The sequence below is a fragment of the Chaetura pelagica genome, unplaced genomic scaffold (genome assembly GCF_000747805.2).
Source record: "Chaetura pelagica isolate M959 unplaced genomic scaffold, ChaPel_1.0 scaffold890, whole genome shotgun sequence".
NCBI lineage: Eukaryota > Metazoa > Chordata > Aves > Apodiformes > Apodidae > Chaetura > Chaetura pelagica.
This window is the reverse complement of record NW_009951785.1, coordinates 1-14799: the sequence shown is the minus strand read 5'-3', so window position 1 is coordinate 14799 and position 14799 is coordinate 1. Positions and strand designations below refer to the sequence as shown.

The 14799-nt window shown below is 42.5% G+C and overlaps 1 protein-coding gene across 1 annotated transcript; it reads left to right on the top strand.

Annotated features, from left to right (window-relative positions):
- Positions 1-3138: 3138 nt before the first annotated feature.
- On the top strand, positions 3139-13706 carry SRPK1 (SRSF protein kinase 1; the record flags this gene model as incomplete). The annotated part of the gene is made up of 11 exons (XM_009996407.1): positions 3139-3289; positions 4362-4470; positions 4898-4985; positions 5187-5274; positions 7134-7240; positions 8238-8403; positions 9405-9430; positions 9854-10067; positions 10317-10739; positions 12579-12679; positions 13599-13706. Coding segments are annotated over exons 1-11 (1581 nt in total), but the record flags the coding sequence as incomplete, so codon positions are not given.
- Positions 13707-14799: the final 1093 nt, after the last annotated feature.

Sequence of the window (14799 nt, the reverse complement as noted above, 5' to 3'; positions counted from 1 at the left end):
GCTCTTTCACAGTGTTCTCCTGAAGTAAAATACTGATGCGTAGTTGTAGAGAGACCCTGTAAATCCAGTTAATTCTGATGATTGATTAGCACATTGAGAGAGCAAAAGTGAAAGGTGATCAAGGTGTTTTTAAGTAGCACAGAGGTGGCCATAAAAAAGCACCCTAGAACACTTGATCCATTTTTCATAGGCTTTTTATATATTTTTATCTGCATTTTGCTGTATTGTTAGCAGCTCTCATCTTCAAATACCTTCTGCTTTTGCAGCCTTTTGTGCCTTTTAGAGTACTGGTTGTGAGCAAAGCAGACAGATGAGGATTGTGGTTTTGTGAAGCAGTTTTTCATTGGTATTGGTACATTTTCTGCACTGATTAAGTCGGTCTTAATCCATATTTGCAGCTGACATGGTCACTCTGGGGGCAGAAGGTGGTGGGATGTAATAACATCTGATGAATTTTTGCAGGAAGGCGAAGGAATAAGATGTGTTTTGGAGGTGATTTTGTCAAGGAAATAGCACAGTAGAAATGTCTGTGACATGAATACATCTCTGTATCTGTATCGTGGATGATAACATCCAAGTGAAGTGCTTTTAGTTCTTCCCCAGGACAGACTCAGCTGCAGACCACAGGGTGTGTCAGGTACGAGGTTGTCAGCAGCAGGATTCGTCAGCCCCTTCTTAGGAGGGGTGCAAAAAGCTCTCCAGATAATGGGCTTTAGTGCTTCCAGTGACTTCTTCCTTGATGCATGAAATTACTATTATTGAGAAGCAGTGGGGCTGCAGAATGGCATGATGTTTCTGTCTGCATCAGTGGTTCTTAAGATGAATTTTCTTTTGAATCTCTTCTAATCCCTTATATCTTGCACAGTTGCAAAAATGAAATCTTGAAACAGCATTGGAGAGAATTACTCTTCACTATTTATACTGTGGGTGTGGCTGCTGGCCTTAAATTCTCTTTTCTATGCACAATTCTGTGTCCTGGTTCTCCATACACTGTCTATAGGATTTGCTATGTATGAGCACCCAGTCTCCCCTTGAGTCATTCTCTCCCTGGCCCTTTCTTGCCTTTGCTGCCTGCTCTAATTTGGGGTTAGTCTTATGATTTGTAGCTCAATTGTCCCCAGAGGAATGCACCGTTTCTAAAGCAGCTTTTTGACCTCCAAGACTTCTTTTTCCCCTCCCAGTTTTCTTCCTACCCCCAACTTGTAATTCTACAGCTCATGAGAGAGGGAGAAATCTAAATACTGAAGATCTTGGGGCTGGATCAAGGGACAGGGTTGTTAATAAATGTCTCATTAGCCTGGTAGCAGTGGAATGGACTGTCTGGCAGCCTTGGTTTATGGTTTAAGATCACTAATCTGTATTGCTTATCTGTTCCTGAATTAAAAAACCAGCAGAACTTACTAGCTCTGACAACAGACTGAAAGTAAACGGCAGATGGTTTGGTTGTGCCCGGGGTGACCTTTGTAGCTCCTCTTTGCTTTAATGAACCTCAGTTCCCAATTATAAATTGCTGCAAGTTCAGTCATGATCAGATTGAAAGGGTGATTTCTTCCTTTTCACACCCCATAGGTATTTAAGATGGCTGTAGCTTTAATGTGTAGTCATGTATTTAATGTGTGAAGTCTCAGCAGAGTGTGTGTGGAGTAAGTAAATGCTGATAATTCATTCTGCTGTACAATTACTCAAAACAGAAATACAGAATTTGTCCTATGGATTAAGATTGGTTAGTGTGGCCATGATACGATGCAGGGGACCCCAGCTTGGTTCAGAGCTAGATAAACTGCATCTGAAATCCCACACGTGTTGGCACAACCAGTGGGTGTCTCAGCAGCTGCTCCTCCTTTAAGCAAAACGAGTTGGATTTGGGATGGGGTGGTGGAGGCCTCAGTTTCATCTGCTGCTTCCCAGGAACAATAGTTGCAATCCAAGAAACTTCCGTTAATTCACATGGGCAGGGAAGCTCATTGGAAGGAATGTTATCTCCTGCCTGTACCTCATTGCTGTAAAGAAATTTGTTGCTCTCCTCTCTTTGGACAACTCCAGCTTTTTAAAATATCTTGTGCTTCTAAGAAAAGAAAGCTTAATGTTAACATCCTGCAGTTGTTTGCCATTAAATCTTGCCAGTGCAGATGGGGTATAGACAGAAATTCTTACTTTCTGCAAAAGGTTATTGAAGGTTAAACTCTGTAGACATTTAACCATTCCCTGTCATGCTTTTAAAGTAAAGAACTTGCCTGTTTTTAAGGTTGTAATTTCCTGAGGTGCTTGGATGTAAGCAGCATGCTGCCCTGAAGGAGGAGTTGGGGCCCTGGGAAAACAGCAAGTGTTTAGTTCAGGGAACTCAAACAAGCTGAAATCCATCAGGGCACTGAGGTGGCCTTTGCCAAGGTGATCTTCACCAGCTAGAACTTAGAGTAGCACCTTTGGTGAAAAGTGAAACACACAAAGTTCAAGTTCTTATTTATGAATGTGGGAGTGAAACAGAAATACCGCCTTGGCATTTCAATGCCTCTGCAATCACCAGCTCTCAGAAGGGTTTACAGAACATCTGCTCCGTGTGCTCCCACTCTCCGTAGTTCAGACAACTAAGAAACTAGACCTTTGGTGGAATGGCAAACTAGAACAGGAGAATCTAGAGCATTATTGGGAATTCTAAAGTCTTAGAAGGATTGTTAAATGTTCATTTAATCTTGAAGGTGAAAGGGACAAAGGGCACAAGTTCTAAAACTGGTCTAATTTTTTTCTAAAGGTGTAAGAATTAACGTTAGCTTTTAAAATAATGCTCATCAATGTTTAAATCTTCAGGTTTTGTATCTTAAAATATAAATTAATTTTAGAAAAGTCCTCACTGAATGAAAGGCTGAAAAGATGTTCAAAGGCACTGACATCTTGGTGGGATGACTAAGCTTTTAACTCACTATCTTGTCTGGTCTTTCATTTGTTCCACCACAAAAGTGTATCTGGGGCATTAAGTTTCTCAGCAGTGTATGAAAATGTGAGTCTATCTACTCTTACACTAGCTTAGGAATAAAAGCATTTCAATATGGAAATATTTTTTTTCTGAAGGCTGGATGTTGCATCTCCTCCATTATGAGCAATCTCTGATGTGAAATGGAAGCTGCTGGGCTGGAGAGTAACATGTGTGAGACATACAGTGTGTTCTCTTTCAGACCCGACAACCAGCACCGGGGCCCTGCTGCTCATTCAGAGAATGATCTTCCAGAGCAGGAGGAAGAAATCCTGGGATCAGATGATGATGAACAAGAGGATCCAAATGATTACTGTAAAGGTGAGATCTTGCAGGTGCAAGGATTTTCAGTGTAATCCAATTCCCTCCATTCACCATCTGCTGTAGAGAATTAAAATAAACTCCATCTTACATCAAGTATTATTTGGAACAGCAGGATGATAATAACATTTTTCAAACTAACCTGAAATGAAGAAACTATTCTCCAAGGTTCCCTCTGTTATCAGTCAAGATTGGAGTTAGAGAGCTGTTTCTAATGCATGTGTTTAAAGCCAGAGGGCTTTCAAAATTGGTAAAACCAAATGGGCATTTAATTTGTTTTTTGATTGTCATCAGAAAAAGGACACTTTCAAATCTTTCAAATCAATTTCAATTTCTTCACTGTTTGCTTTTGAAGATCATCATATTAGGATCCATTCTTCAGACAACTTAGTCTCTGTAAATACGGTCTTCCACTGTTTCTCTGAGGGGAAGCTAAACACAGGAAGTGGAAATACCACAGCATGTAATTGAATGTCAAAAGGGTCAGGCTGGTTTTTAATATAGCAAGTAGTTTAAAAAAAAAAAAAGGCAGAACATTGATCCTACTGATTCAATTGACAATTAGTTGAAGCTTGACTGTGGACCCCCAGGTTCAAGCAGTTTGTAAGACTACTTCTCCAATACTATTTATTGTATATTTTGAATAAGACGGGAAGAAGCTGGTAAGAAATGCCATCTAAGTGCATAAAAAGATGCTAAGTAGAAATAGCATAGGGAGCTTGAATTGCAGTGTTTCTTACACTTCAAGGCTTTTCTTCAAAGCATTTACGTGACTTTTAGCTTGTTACCCAAGTATTCGTGGGATTTAGCTTGTTGTAAAACAAGTGGGAAGAAGAAAACCATTGTGTGAACTGGTGATGGGTGCAGCTGTCACTGTTGGAACTGGAATCTTGGAGGGAAGAAAAGGGATTTCAGCTGCTTTGAGCTAGTGGAGTAATGGATGGCAATTCTGTGTCCTGTGAGTGAACCAGTCAGTCAAGAGAGATGGATCTTCCTGGCAGTTCATGCCTTCTCATTCCACATAGCTGCCCTTCAGCACTTGTGTGATCTCTTGATACACCCCTGTTTTTAGGTGGTTATCACCTGGTGAAGATAGGAGATCTCTTCAATGGACGATACCACGTCATTCGGAAGCTGGGATGGGGCCACTTCTCCACCGTGTGGCTGGCTTGGGACATCCAGTAAGTCCTTCTGTTCCAGCTGGTGTTCCTGGAGGGAATGCACAGCATTGCACAAACGTGCTCAGAAAGCATCTTTAGTTTTAGATCAACACACAAATCAAAGTTGTTTACCTCCTGACACAGAAGCTTCTGTTGGTATGTTACATGCCCAGTGTGTGGGAGGGAGTTAACAGGACAAGCCATGGATGTGGAAAGAGGGCTCTTGTGTTCAGCAGTCTCTGACCTATTATGTCATTTTATGATTAATTACTAACATGAATATTTTATAAAAAGAGACCCAAAGACTTATCTTCATGAGTGTTTAAACCTTTTCTTTTTATGATGCCTGAAGTAAGAAGCTCTCATGTGCAGAAGAATTGGGGTCATCCTGGAAAATAAGCTCTTCATATGGGCATTAACAGTCTCCAATTTACTTGTGTCTTCATAGAGGGAGGAGATTTGTGGCAATGAAGGTGGTGAAGAGTGCAGAGCACTACACAGAAACAGCACTGGATGAAATCAAGTTGTTAAAATCGGTGAGTGCCTGAGAGTAGAGTTCAATTTTTAATTAATTTTGGGGAGTTCACCTTAGTCACGTGCTTGATATTCCTGGATCATCTATCTGCAAGGAATTCTGATAGGAACCTAACAGTAGTGCAGTAGATCTGACTTCAGAATATGTTCCTGCCTGGTAATTAGTTCAAGGAACACAAAATAAATCCTCTTTTTCTCTGCAGGTCCGCAACAGCGATCCGAATGATCCAAGTAAAGAGAGAGTTGTTCAGTTATTAGATGACTTCAAGATTTCAGGAGTTAATGGTTCTCGTATCCTTTTGTGGAAGAGAGAGAAAGGATTGCAGAGTGGTGGCAGTTCACTGGGTAGCTGTGAGAGATGCCTAGGCATCCCCCTCACTGCCCAAGGAAACCAAGATGTAGAAACATCTGCCTCAAAATTGCCTGCAGAGCTTGGAGCTGGAATGGTTGTTCAGCCTGACATAGTGTCTGCAAGTGGTGGAGGTGGCACTGCTGGTTCATGCAAGTGGCACTGCTGGTTCATGCAGGTGGCACTGCTGGTTCATGCAGGTGGCACTGCTGGTTCATGCAGGTGGCACTGCTGGTTCATGCAGGTGGCACTGCTGGTTCATGCAGGTGGCACTGCTGGTTCATGCAGGTGGCACTGCTGGTTCATGCAGGTGGCACTGCTGGTTCATGCAGGTGGCACTGCTGGTTCATGCAGGTGGCACTGCTGGTTCATGCAGGTGGCACTGCTGGTTCATGCAGGTGGCACTGCTGAGTCACTCATTCTTTTAGCAGGAGAAGTGGGACTGGATGGTTTAGTGTGCCTTTGTCGTAAGAGAGCCCATCTCTTTCAACCCCTTAATCTTGCAAGCAGCCTGATAGTAACTCCTTATTTAAATAAAACAGTACCAAGTGTTAACATTGGTAATTAAAATAACAAAGGCATGTAGTGTGGAACTTGATAATAATCATAGAATGGTTTGGGTTGGAAGGGACCTTAAAGATCATCTAGATCCACCCTCCTCCATGGGCAGGGACACCTCCCACCAGCCCAGGTTGCTCCAATCCCCATCCAGCTTGCCCTTCAACACTGCCCAGGCTCTCACCACCCTCACAGCAAATAATTTCTTCTTAATGTCTAAACAATAATAAAGTGGTTTTCTAGTTACAGAAGCATCTTACCTTGGACTTGATCAGCATTGTCAAGTGGATTGCTCTGAAAATCCTCTGTAGTTCTGTGAACAATCTTTTAATAGGCAGTGATTTCTGGCAAGTCCTAGTCATGCACCCTCAAAATTTGGAAATTGGACTTTAGTGCATGTTTCTGCTTTGTGGTACTTGGAATTTTATTTCGGTGAGAATTACTAGGCTGCTTGGAAAATCAAGCCGTAGGTTATAAACGTCTTAACACTTTTAGAAGTTAGAGGAAATATATTACAGGGCTACTAACTTTTTTCTGGTACCTGGCACCTACTAAATGTTGACTTGATGTTGTATGTCTTTTTCTCCTGTGAAACACTTGCATGCTTTCTGCCAGAGCAGAAGAAAAGCAGCCTAATGAAATCCTAGAAGTTTGGCTTCTAAAGCAAGGGCACAATACAGAACATGCCACTGGAGTAACTACTGTTGAGATCTTACAGACAAAATCTAGATAATGTAAATATTTCTGAAGTCCAGACTTGTTAAAAGTTTGTTTTGCTGGTAAAGAGGCAAGGGAGGGTGGAAAAAGCAACGTAATTATTTTGAAGATGACTTATGAAATAGAAATTTCATTATCTTTTCAGGTATTGCTGGTACAGAGAGAACTGGCATTGAGCTTTGCCTGGGGCAAGAGCCTGTGCTGTTCCAAAATGTACATTGTTGGCTTGAAGCTGCCACAGTAGTGGCAGGAAGCACTGATCCATGCGCTTGTGTAATTGGCTTCCACCCAAACCTGGAGTCCATAATCCTAACCATCCCTTTGTGGTTTAGGTTTTGGGTAACAACACTGGTGTGTAGGATAGGATGGTGCTGGTAAGGAAGGCAGGTTCTCTAAGCTGTGTCAGAAGGATAAGTTTTCTTGAACATAACGCTCAACTGGTGTGGATTTCTTTGGATCCTCAGTCCTGGGAATTCAGGGTTCCTTGGATCAGGGTGTCCCATCTTTTTCCTTGACTGAATCCCAGATATCTGTATGGTGTTTGAAGTTCTAGGACATCATCTCCTGAAGTGGATCATCAAGTCAAATTATCAAGGGCTTCCACTTCCTTGTGTCAAAAAGATCATCAAACAGGTAAGTTTGAGTTCTCACTGCACTGTTCCCCTCACCCAGTGAGAACTCTCACTGATCTTCCTCAGATCCAAGAAACAGAAGTTTAAAATCAGTGGTGTCTCATGCAACAAAATCATTCTTGGGTTAATATTTCCTTTCTCTACTGCAAGAACTTCCTGCTACAGAAGCTTATTTTCTGACACACCATGGTGGGAGGTTGACTTTGCTTTTAACCTTTTTGTACCCTGCTATTCCTTGTGAGTTCAATGTTTCTTTTGTTAAACCTCTGCCAGAGAAGTACAGTGCTTAATGATGGGAAGAGTGAGCGAATCTGTTCTTCCTACTGGATGGTTGCCTTAGCAGCAACATCTTTCTACATGTGAGGTTGGAGGGGAGGAGGAAAGAATTATTGTAGGGTATTAAGGTTAGTTTTCAATTCTGGTAAGTTGGACTTGGTGATCTTGAAGGTGTTTTCCAACTAAAACAAGTCTGTCATTCTAAGGGAAGTTATGAGGCTGAAGAACCATAAAATCATAGAATGGTGATGGTTGGAAGGGACCTTCAAGATCATCAGGATCCAATCTCCCTGCTATGAGCAGGGACACCTCCCACCAGTCCAGGTTGCACAAGCCTCATCCAACCTGGCCTTCTACACTTCCGGGGATGGGGCATCCACAACTTCCCTGGGCAACCTGTTCCAGCACCTTAAGACCCTCATGGTGAAGATTTTCTTCCTGATGTCTAACCTAGATCTCCACTCTTTCAGTTTAAAACCATCACCCCTTGTCCTATCACTTTTAAATTAATAGCAAAAGTCTTCATGGAAATCTGTATTTTGTGGAATGGAGCAGTATCCACTGATCCAATGAACTCTTACCAGGAACATTCTCACACACACAAGTCCTTCAGGCTCCTTGCTTGACCTAGGCAATTTTGCATTTTCACTCCACCCTCAAATCTGCTCCTTCTTTGTTTTTTTTTTTTTCTAAAGGTTGGTTTCCTTTTCTCCTGCCTGCAGGTTCTTCAGGGTCTGGATTATTTGCACACCAAGTGTCGAATTATTCATACAGATATTAAACCTGAGAACATTCTCCTGTGTGTCAATGACCAGTACATCCGCAGACTGGCTGCAGAAGCAACAGAGTGGCAGAGATCTGGGGCTCCCCCACCATCTGGCTCTGCAGGTGCTGCTTTTTTTCCCCTGAAAATTGGTGCTTTTTCCCCCCCCACCCTCCTAAATCATAACTAATCTCGCAAAGGAAAACTTCGTAGTTGAGTACAGTGGAACAATAATGCAAGGAAGCTCTGGAAAGCCAACTGTAAACTGAAGTTAGTCATAAGTTGTAACTCAAAGGTGATCAGGAGGAAATTGTTTGTTTAAGAGAAGTGGAGGGAGGATACATGCAAGTTGACACCTGCTTCTCACCCAGCTCATCTGGCACAGATGAAGTGGTAGGGCAGTTAGACTCGTGGAGCACACCCTGAGTCAATACCAGTGCACTCAGAATAGTGCTGGAGTGAAGATGTGATCAGGAACTTCTCATGTTTTCTTCAAAAGTTTGATTTCCTCTCATTTTGTGATGCTGGAGATCCACTTCATGAAGGTTTCCACAAGATTATTTACCTGTTGGCAGTTGCAGAAGTCATCAAAACAGAAACAGCTTCATCTGAGAGCAAATATTCCCTGAGGAGCAATTCCTCCTTGAAATATCAATCTGTACCAGGGTGTAGTTTCCAAGAACTACTGCAGTGTGTGTTGGAGGTCTCTGCCAGTCAGAATCTTGCAACACCAACGTTGAGCTGAGCCCATCCTGGTGTATCTTAGCTCAGGGAAGTTCCCATAACTGGTATTTTAATGTTTAGGTTTACATTTTCTTTTCAGCAAGATGCATAATACATGCAGTCAATGAAGCTGCATGACAGGAAGTGTGAGTCTTTTGATATCAGTCAGGCAAGTCTGGTATCCAGAATCTTAATTATGCATGTACTCATTTCATGTTTTTCTGTTTGTTTGGTTTTTTAATTCTTGCTGCACTTTTGCAGAGAAATGAGCCTTTAAAATAACATTTGCTGATACCTTTAAAATGCTGTTACCAAGCCACATAGGGAAAATATTATCTTAAGAATGCAATTGCAGGTTTTGACTGTAAACATACTAATTTACTCCTCTTCCTTTCCATTTCAGTGAGCACTGCACCACAGCCAAAACCAGTAAGTGTAATGGCTTTTGTGTCTAAATACCCATCTGCTTACAGTGTTTTATTGTTTCATAATGCAGTCAGCATGAAGGGAAAGCAACCTGCTGTCAAGGAAAAGTGTGATTTGTTTGTCACAGGCACCAGATTCAGTGCTGTCTGGGAGATGCAATTAGCTCATGTATCACCAAATGAGTAGAAGTTTTGGTGGTCTCAAGATTTGTTGTGAAGGTGACTGTGGGGTCTGAGATCCCTCATTTGGAGAATACTTGGGTCAGAAATGAGCCATAGACAACTGCTCCAAACCCCTTCATATCTGCTTTTTATTTGGGAGAACTGTCTCCAGAATTTCCATCCCAGCTTTAACATGAAATAAAACTTGTCATGTTTCAGGTGTATAAAAATGCCAAGTCCAGTTTTTCTGCTTGCTTCTGTGTAGGCTGACAAAATGTCCAAGAATAAGAAAAAGAAGTTGAAAAAGAAGCAGAAACGTCAGGCTGAGCTGTTAGAGAAGAGGATGCAAGAGATAGAGGAGATGGAGAAGGAAGCCAGCCCTGGGCAGGCACAGCCTGAAGAGGAGGAAGAAACTCAGAATGCTCTGGAAATGCTCATCAAAGCTATTCCACCAGAGGAAAGTGTGATGAAAAAGACAGGTATGGACCTAAAATCTTGCTGAAGTAGCTCAGCGTTGTCCTTTCACTTGTGCTGGCATGAGTAGGGTGAAGACCTTTGGGAGAGGTGGCCATTGTCATCTAACCCCTGTGTGTGGCAATTGCTGGGAAACTTCCAGTTACAAACTGGATTAATGAATGATTGTGTTCATTTACATCCTGAGAATTCCCTCCTGAACGAGCTTCAGCTCTTCCTTCTTCAGACATGGTGCTGTTTTCTCCTTCCTCCAGCTGAAGCCGTTGTCGCAGAGCAACCCATCCTGATGGAGAGCAGCGCGGAAAAATGCGTCACGGAAATAAATCACAATGGGGTGATACAAATGACGGACTTCCCAGACTCCAGCAACCAAGGGTCTGTGAGACTTGAGGATGATCTTCACAATGCCAATGACTGTGGCCATCACCCTCACACGCAGACGAAGGAGAACTTCCATGGCTGTAGTTACAGCAACGGCGACTCGGAGAACGGGCCTCAGGAAGCCATGTCGGACTCGTTCGTGCCCTTAGTTTCAGAAGATTCCATGGTGTGTCAGCCCGTGTCCAACGAGGAGCAGCCATTCAATGAGCAGGGGATCAACCATTTGCAGGAAAGCATCCGGACAGATACACCTTCAGAGGATGAGAATGAGAATAATAGCCCGTCAGACAACAAAGGTACAAGAGGAACCTTGTGGTTGAGGGCCCCTCACTTCAAGAAAGACATTAAGTTGCTTGAGCAAGATCAGAGGAGGGCAACAACCAAGGGGCTGGAGGACAAGTCCTGTGAGGAAAGGCTGAGGGAACTGGGAACTGTTTAGTTTGGAGGAGAGGAGGCTGAGGGGAGATCTTCTTGTGCTCTTCAACTCCCTGAAAGGAAGTTGTAGGGAGGTGGGTGGTGGCCTCTGGAGTACATAACGATAAGACCAGGGGAAGTGGCCAGAAGTTGCACCAGGGGAGGTTTAGATTAGAGATGAGGAAGAATTTCTTTGCTGCAAGAGTAGTGAGGCCCTGGCCCAGGCTGCCCAGGGAGGTGGTGGAGTCAACATCCCCAGAGGGATTTACAAACTTTGTAGATGAGACCCTTCAGGACATGCTCTAGTGGGCTTGTTTCTTTTGAGGGGTCGCGGTGTGGTGAGGGTTGACAGTTGGACAGGGTGATCTTAGAGGTCTTCTCCAGCTGTGACAGTTCTGTGATGCTGTGAACCCTGTGAGAAAGGCTTCCTTTCTCCTTGTTCTGAGGGAGCTTGAGAGAATTAATAGAAACTTCAGTTTTGTAGGCTGAAATGATTAGCACCACCTGTTTGAGCCTTTTCCTCCCAGGAGCAATCAACCTGACCATCCCACTCAGAGACATTTGCTGTTTGTAGCTTCCAGTTGTAGCTGCACCTTAGTTTTGATTATTTAATGCATAAGTATTCCTGCCTTTGAAAAGTACTCTTACATCTGTTTTTCAGTATAGGAATATTTCCTCCTTCCTACCAGGTGTTCCTTCTGTGGTTTTCATTTCTAGTTAGAAATGTAAGTCTACAAATTGTCCCTGACTGTTACATGATGGGATGAGAACTGCTCAGGATGTTCTGATAGCTTTGTTCTTACAGTTGCAGCACAGATAACTGCTCTCAGTTACTTGAGATAAATGTTTTCCCAGAACTGGAAACAAAGCTTATACAGCATAGGAAAAAAAAACCCAGTCTTTAATGTTTTTGTTTAAATAGGATTTGTTTTAGGGGGTTGAAAATAAGCCCTGTGGGTTTAGGAGAACATTAGACACCCAATAGCATGCAGGAGTTTAAACACATGCCAGGTGTGTGTATTTTTAAAACTTGAATACACTGATAAAACTGTCCTTTTTTGCATCTTGGAGTCAAGGTCAGGATATCTTCTGGAGAAGGAGAGAGAAATGAACATTTGTATTTAATTTTAAAAAAAATCTGCAGCATTTTCTTGGCATTTGTGTGGCTGAAAAGTAACAAGTGAAATTTCAAGATTGTGAAACTTGAATTGCATTGAGTTGGATAACCCTGCTAGACTACTGGGTGTAACTGGCTTCTCTCAGCTCTCTCCCAAATGGCTTTAGAGCTCCAGCTGGATGTAATTTAGTGACTTCATGTTTTTGCTCTCTCCTGTGTCAGTGGAGTTTGTCCCAGTATATATTTCAGTCCTTGTCTGTGTTGCAGAAGGGAGTGATGGGTATGTCAAAAAGATGCTCTAGTATGTGGACTGTCCTTCAAAGATTTAGGAAGATTTAAGGGTTGAGAGGCTTGTTTTGTTTCTGACAGTGCCCTTATTTAAAAAGCCTGTCTAGATATAGACATGTACTTGCATATACTTGCTTGTCCTTCTGCTTGCATCCTCATGGTGGTAGTTCTGGTGTTCACTGATGTTGATTTGAACAGCTCTGATCCATAAACAAAACCCTTCCTGGGGAGGGAGAGGGCTGGAGGATTTGGATGGCAAATGGTGACACTGTCCATCCATGTAGCTTTGATCATCTGTTTTATGTGTTGCCTCTAGGAAAATCAGCTGCTGGGAATTTCCTTCTTAATCCTCTTGAGCCCAAGAATGCAGATAAGCTCAAAGTGAAGATTGCTGACCTAGGGAATGCCTGCTGGGTGGTAAGTTCACCCTCTTTTCACATGGACACACATTTCAACCTGTTAGTTCATTCACAGAATGCCAAGATAGAAAAGAAGCTGTCAAATAGATTCTGCCTTAAACCTGCTTGTGTGGGGACAGCTTGAAAATGTTCAGGAAAAAGGGAGGGAGGAGCAGGGACACAAAGAAATGGTCTCCTAAGGTAGGATCTCAGCCTGTTCTGGCTGCCTCTGTAGTCATGAGGTTGCTGTGAACAGTGTCACATAGAATGTGTAGGAATCTGCATATGTGCAACTTCTGAAGGAGTCTGCAGCTCTCCTGGAGAACGAGTTGCAAAGAACTGCTCTGATGTGCTGGTTCTGTGGTTTCTTGGCTTGTCAAACCGTTTCGGCAGATTCATGAGCAGATGAAAGAGACTCATAAATTGTTTTATTCTTTGATGGTTGCACTGTGCTGCTTTTGACATTTCAAATAGAAGAAAGATCTATTTTACTTGGCTTCTGAGAAGGCAAAATACTTCAGATGTCTTCATACTCTTACAGGAGAGAGTTACAAACTCAGAACTGCACATCAGGCTGCAGGGCCACCTCTTCCTTTGGTGTTTATCTGGTTCAAGGTGGCTGAATCCTTGGCCTGTCATGAAGGGGTAGGAGAGGGTGCAGCTTCAGAAACAGTCTTTCCTTATTCTATATTTGTGGGTTGATTTCCCCTAAATTGCTGGACTTGAGGAGTGTCTCATGTAGAGCATTTAAACAATACTTGTAGGAATTTAATAAACAATTATTGTAGGAATTTAAGGAACTATTTAATAAGGATGTAAAATTCCAATTAAATGTAAAGGGAATGAGCTTTGATCTGCTCTGACCTTTCAGGTTGTTGATTCTCCTCTTTTAATGCAGTCTCCTCTTAACTGTTTAGTAAAACATTCCTTCTGTTTAGCACAAGCACTTCACTGAAGACATCCAGACCAGGCAGTACCGATCCCTGGAGGTGTTGATAGGCTCAGGGTACAACACCCCTGCTGACATCTGGAGCACAGCCTGTATGGTGAGTGGTGTCACCCAGGGGACTTCAGGCTGTTCCTCTGGAACAGTCATGTGTGCTGTGCACTCTGAACTGCAGTGTCACTAGCCAGGCCTGGCAAAAAAAAACCCTCAGAGGTGTTCAGCCAATTTCCAGACTTGCTGAATACCATGTTTCCATACCAGAGGTGTTTATTTTTTTGCCATCTGTGGCTTCCCTTTGAAAAATGAGTTTTGTTGTACAGCACCAGCAGACCTCAAATCTTCTTGTACTTTGTCATCATGCTTTGTCAGAAAGGAGACAAGTGTGCAATTCTGAAGACACAATCTTTATATAAAAAGCCTTTCTGCTGCATCCAGCCCTGTTTTTCACACACATCTTCAATATGAGTTGATAGTTTTAACACACACATCCTCTGCATGTTTGGAATAATTTTATAATCCTGAGTAATGCTGAGAGGAGGCTGAAGCTTTTCCTCTAATAGCTGGCAAATGTAGAATATGCTGATTTAAAAATATAAAGTCAGTCTAGTCAGTTACACCATGTGCCTCTTTGGTGTCTCAGTTCTGTGTTTTCTGCAAATCAAAGCTTGGGGATTATTTTTTAGGTTCAGGAAGGAGTGAGTGAAGTCATTTTTTGCTGTCTTGGAAAACAAGCTGAGATCTTTTTTTTTATGAGTGTGGTAAACCAGACTGGAGCAGGGCCATGTTGTCTCTTAGAATGTGTGGACAAAACTATGTAGTGGTTCCTCTGAGTGCCCAATTCAATAGTGAGACTGCAGCAATCCATAAAAACTAAAAATACAGAAGGTCAGAGGAACTGTTTTGAGTAAAAGTGACTCCATGAAGGGTAAACGTGTCATGGGGTTTAGGAGTGGTGAGCTGAAATGAATGCAAATATTCTTCTCATTTAAAACATGTTTTTGTAGCTACAGACTAATGTTCAGAAATGAACTGTTCGAAAAAATGTGGGTTTTAATCACCTGAAATTTGGAGGGAGGGGAGAACTTTGGTGAAAGAAGAGGGGAGTGTGTGAAGTGCCTTGATTTTGTTCAGTTACACACAGTCCTGCTGTGATCCAGGACTCCTCATAGCTCTGCCTGTGATTTTTTTTTTTT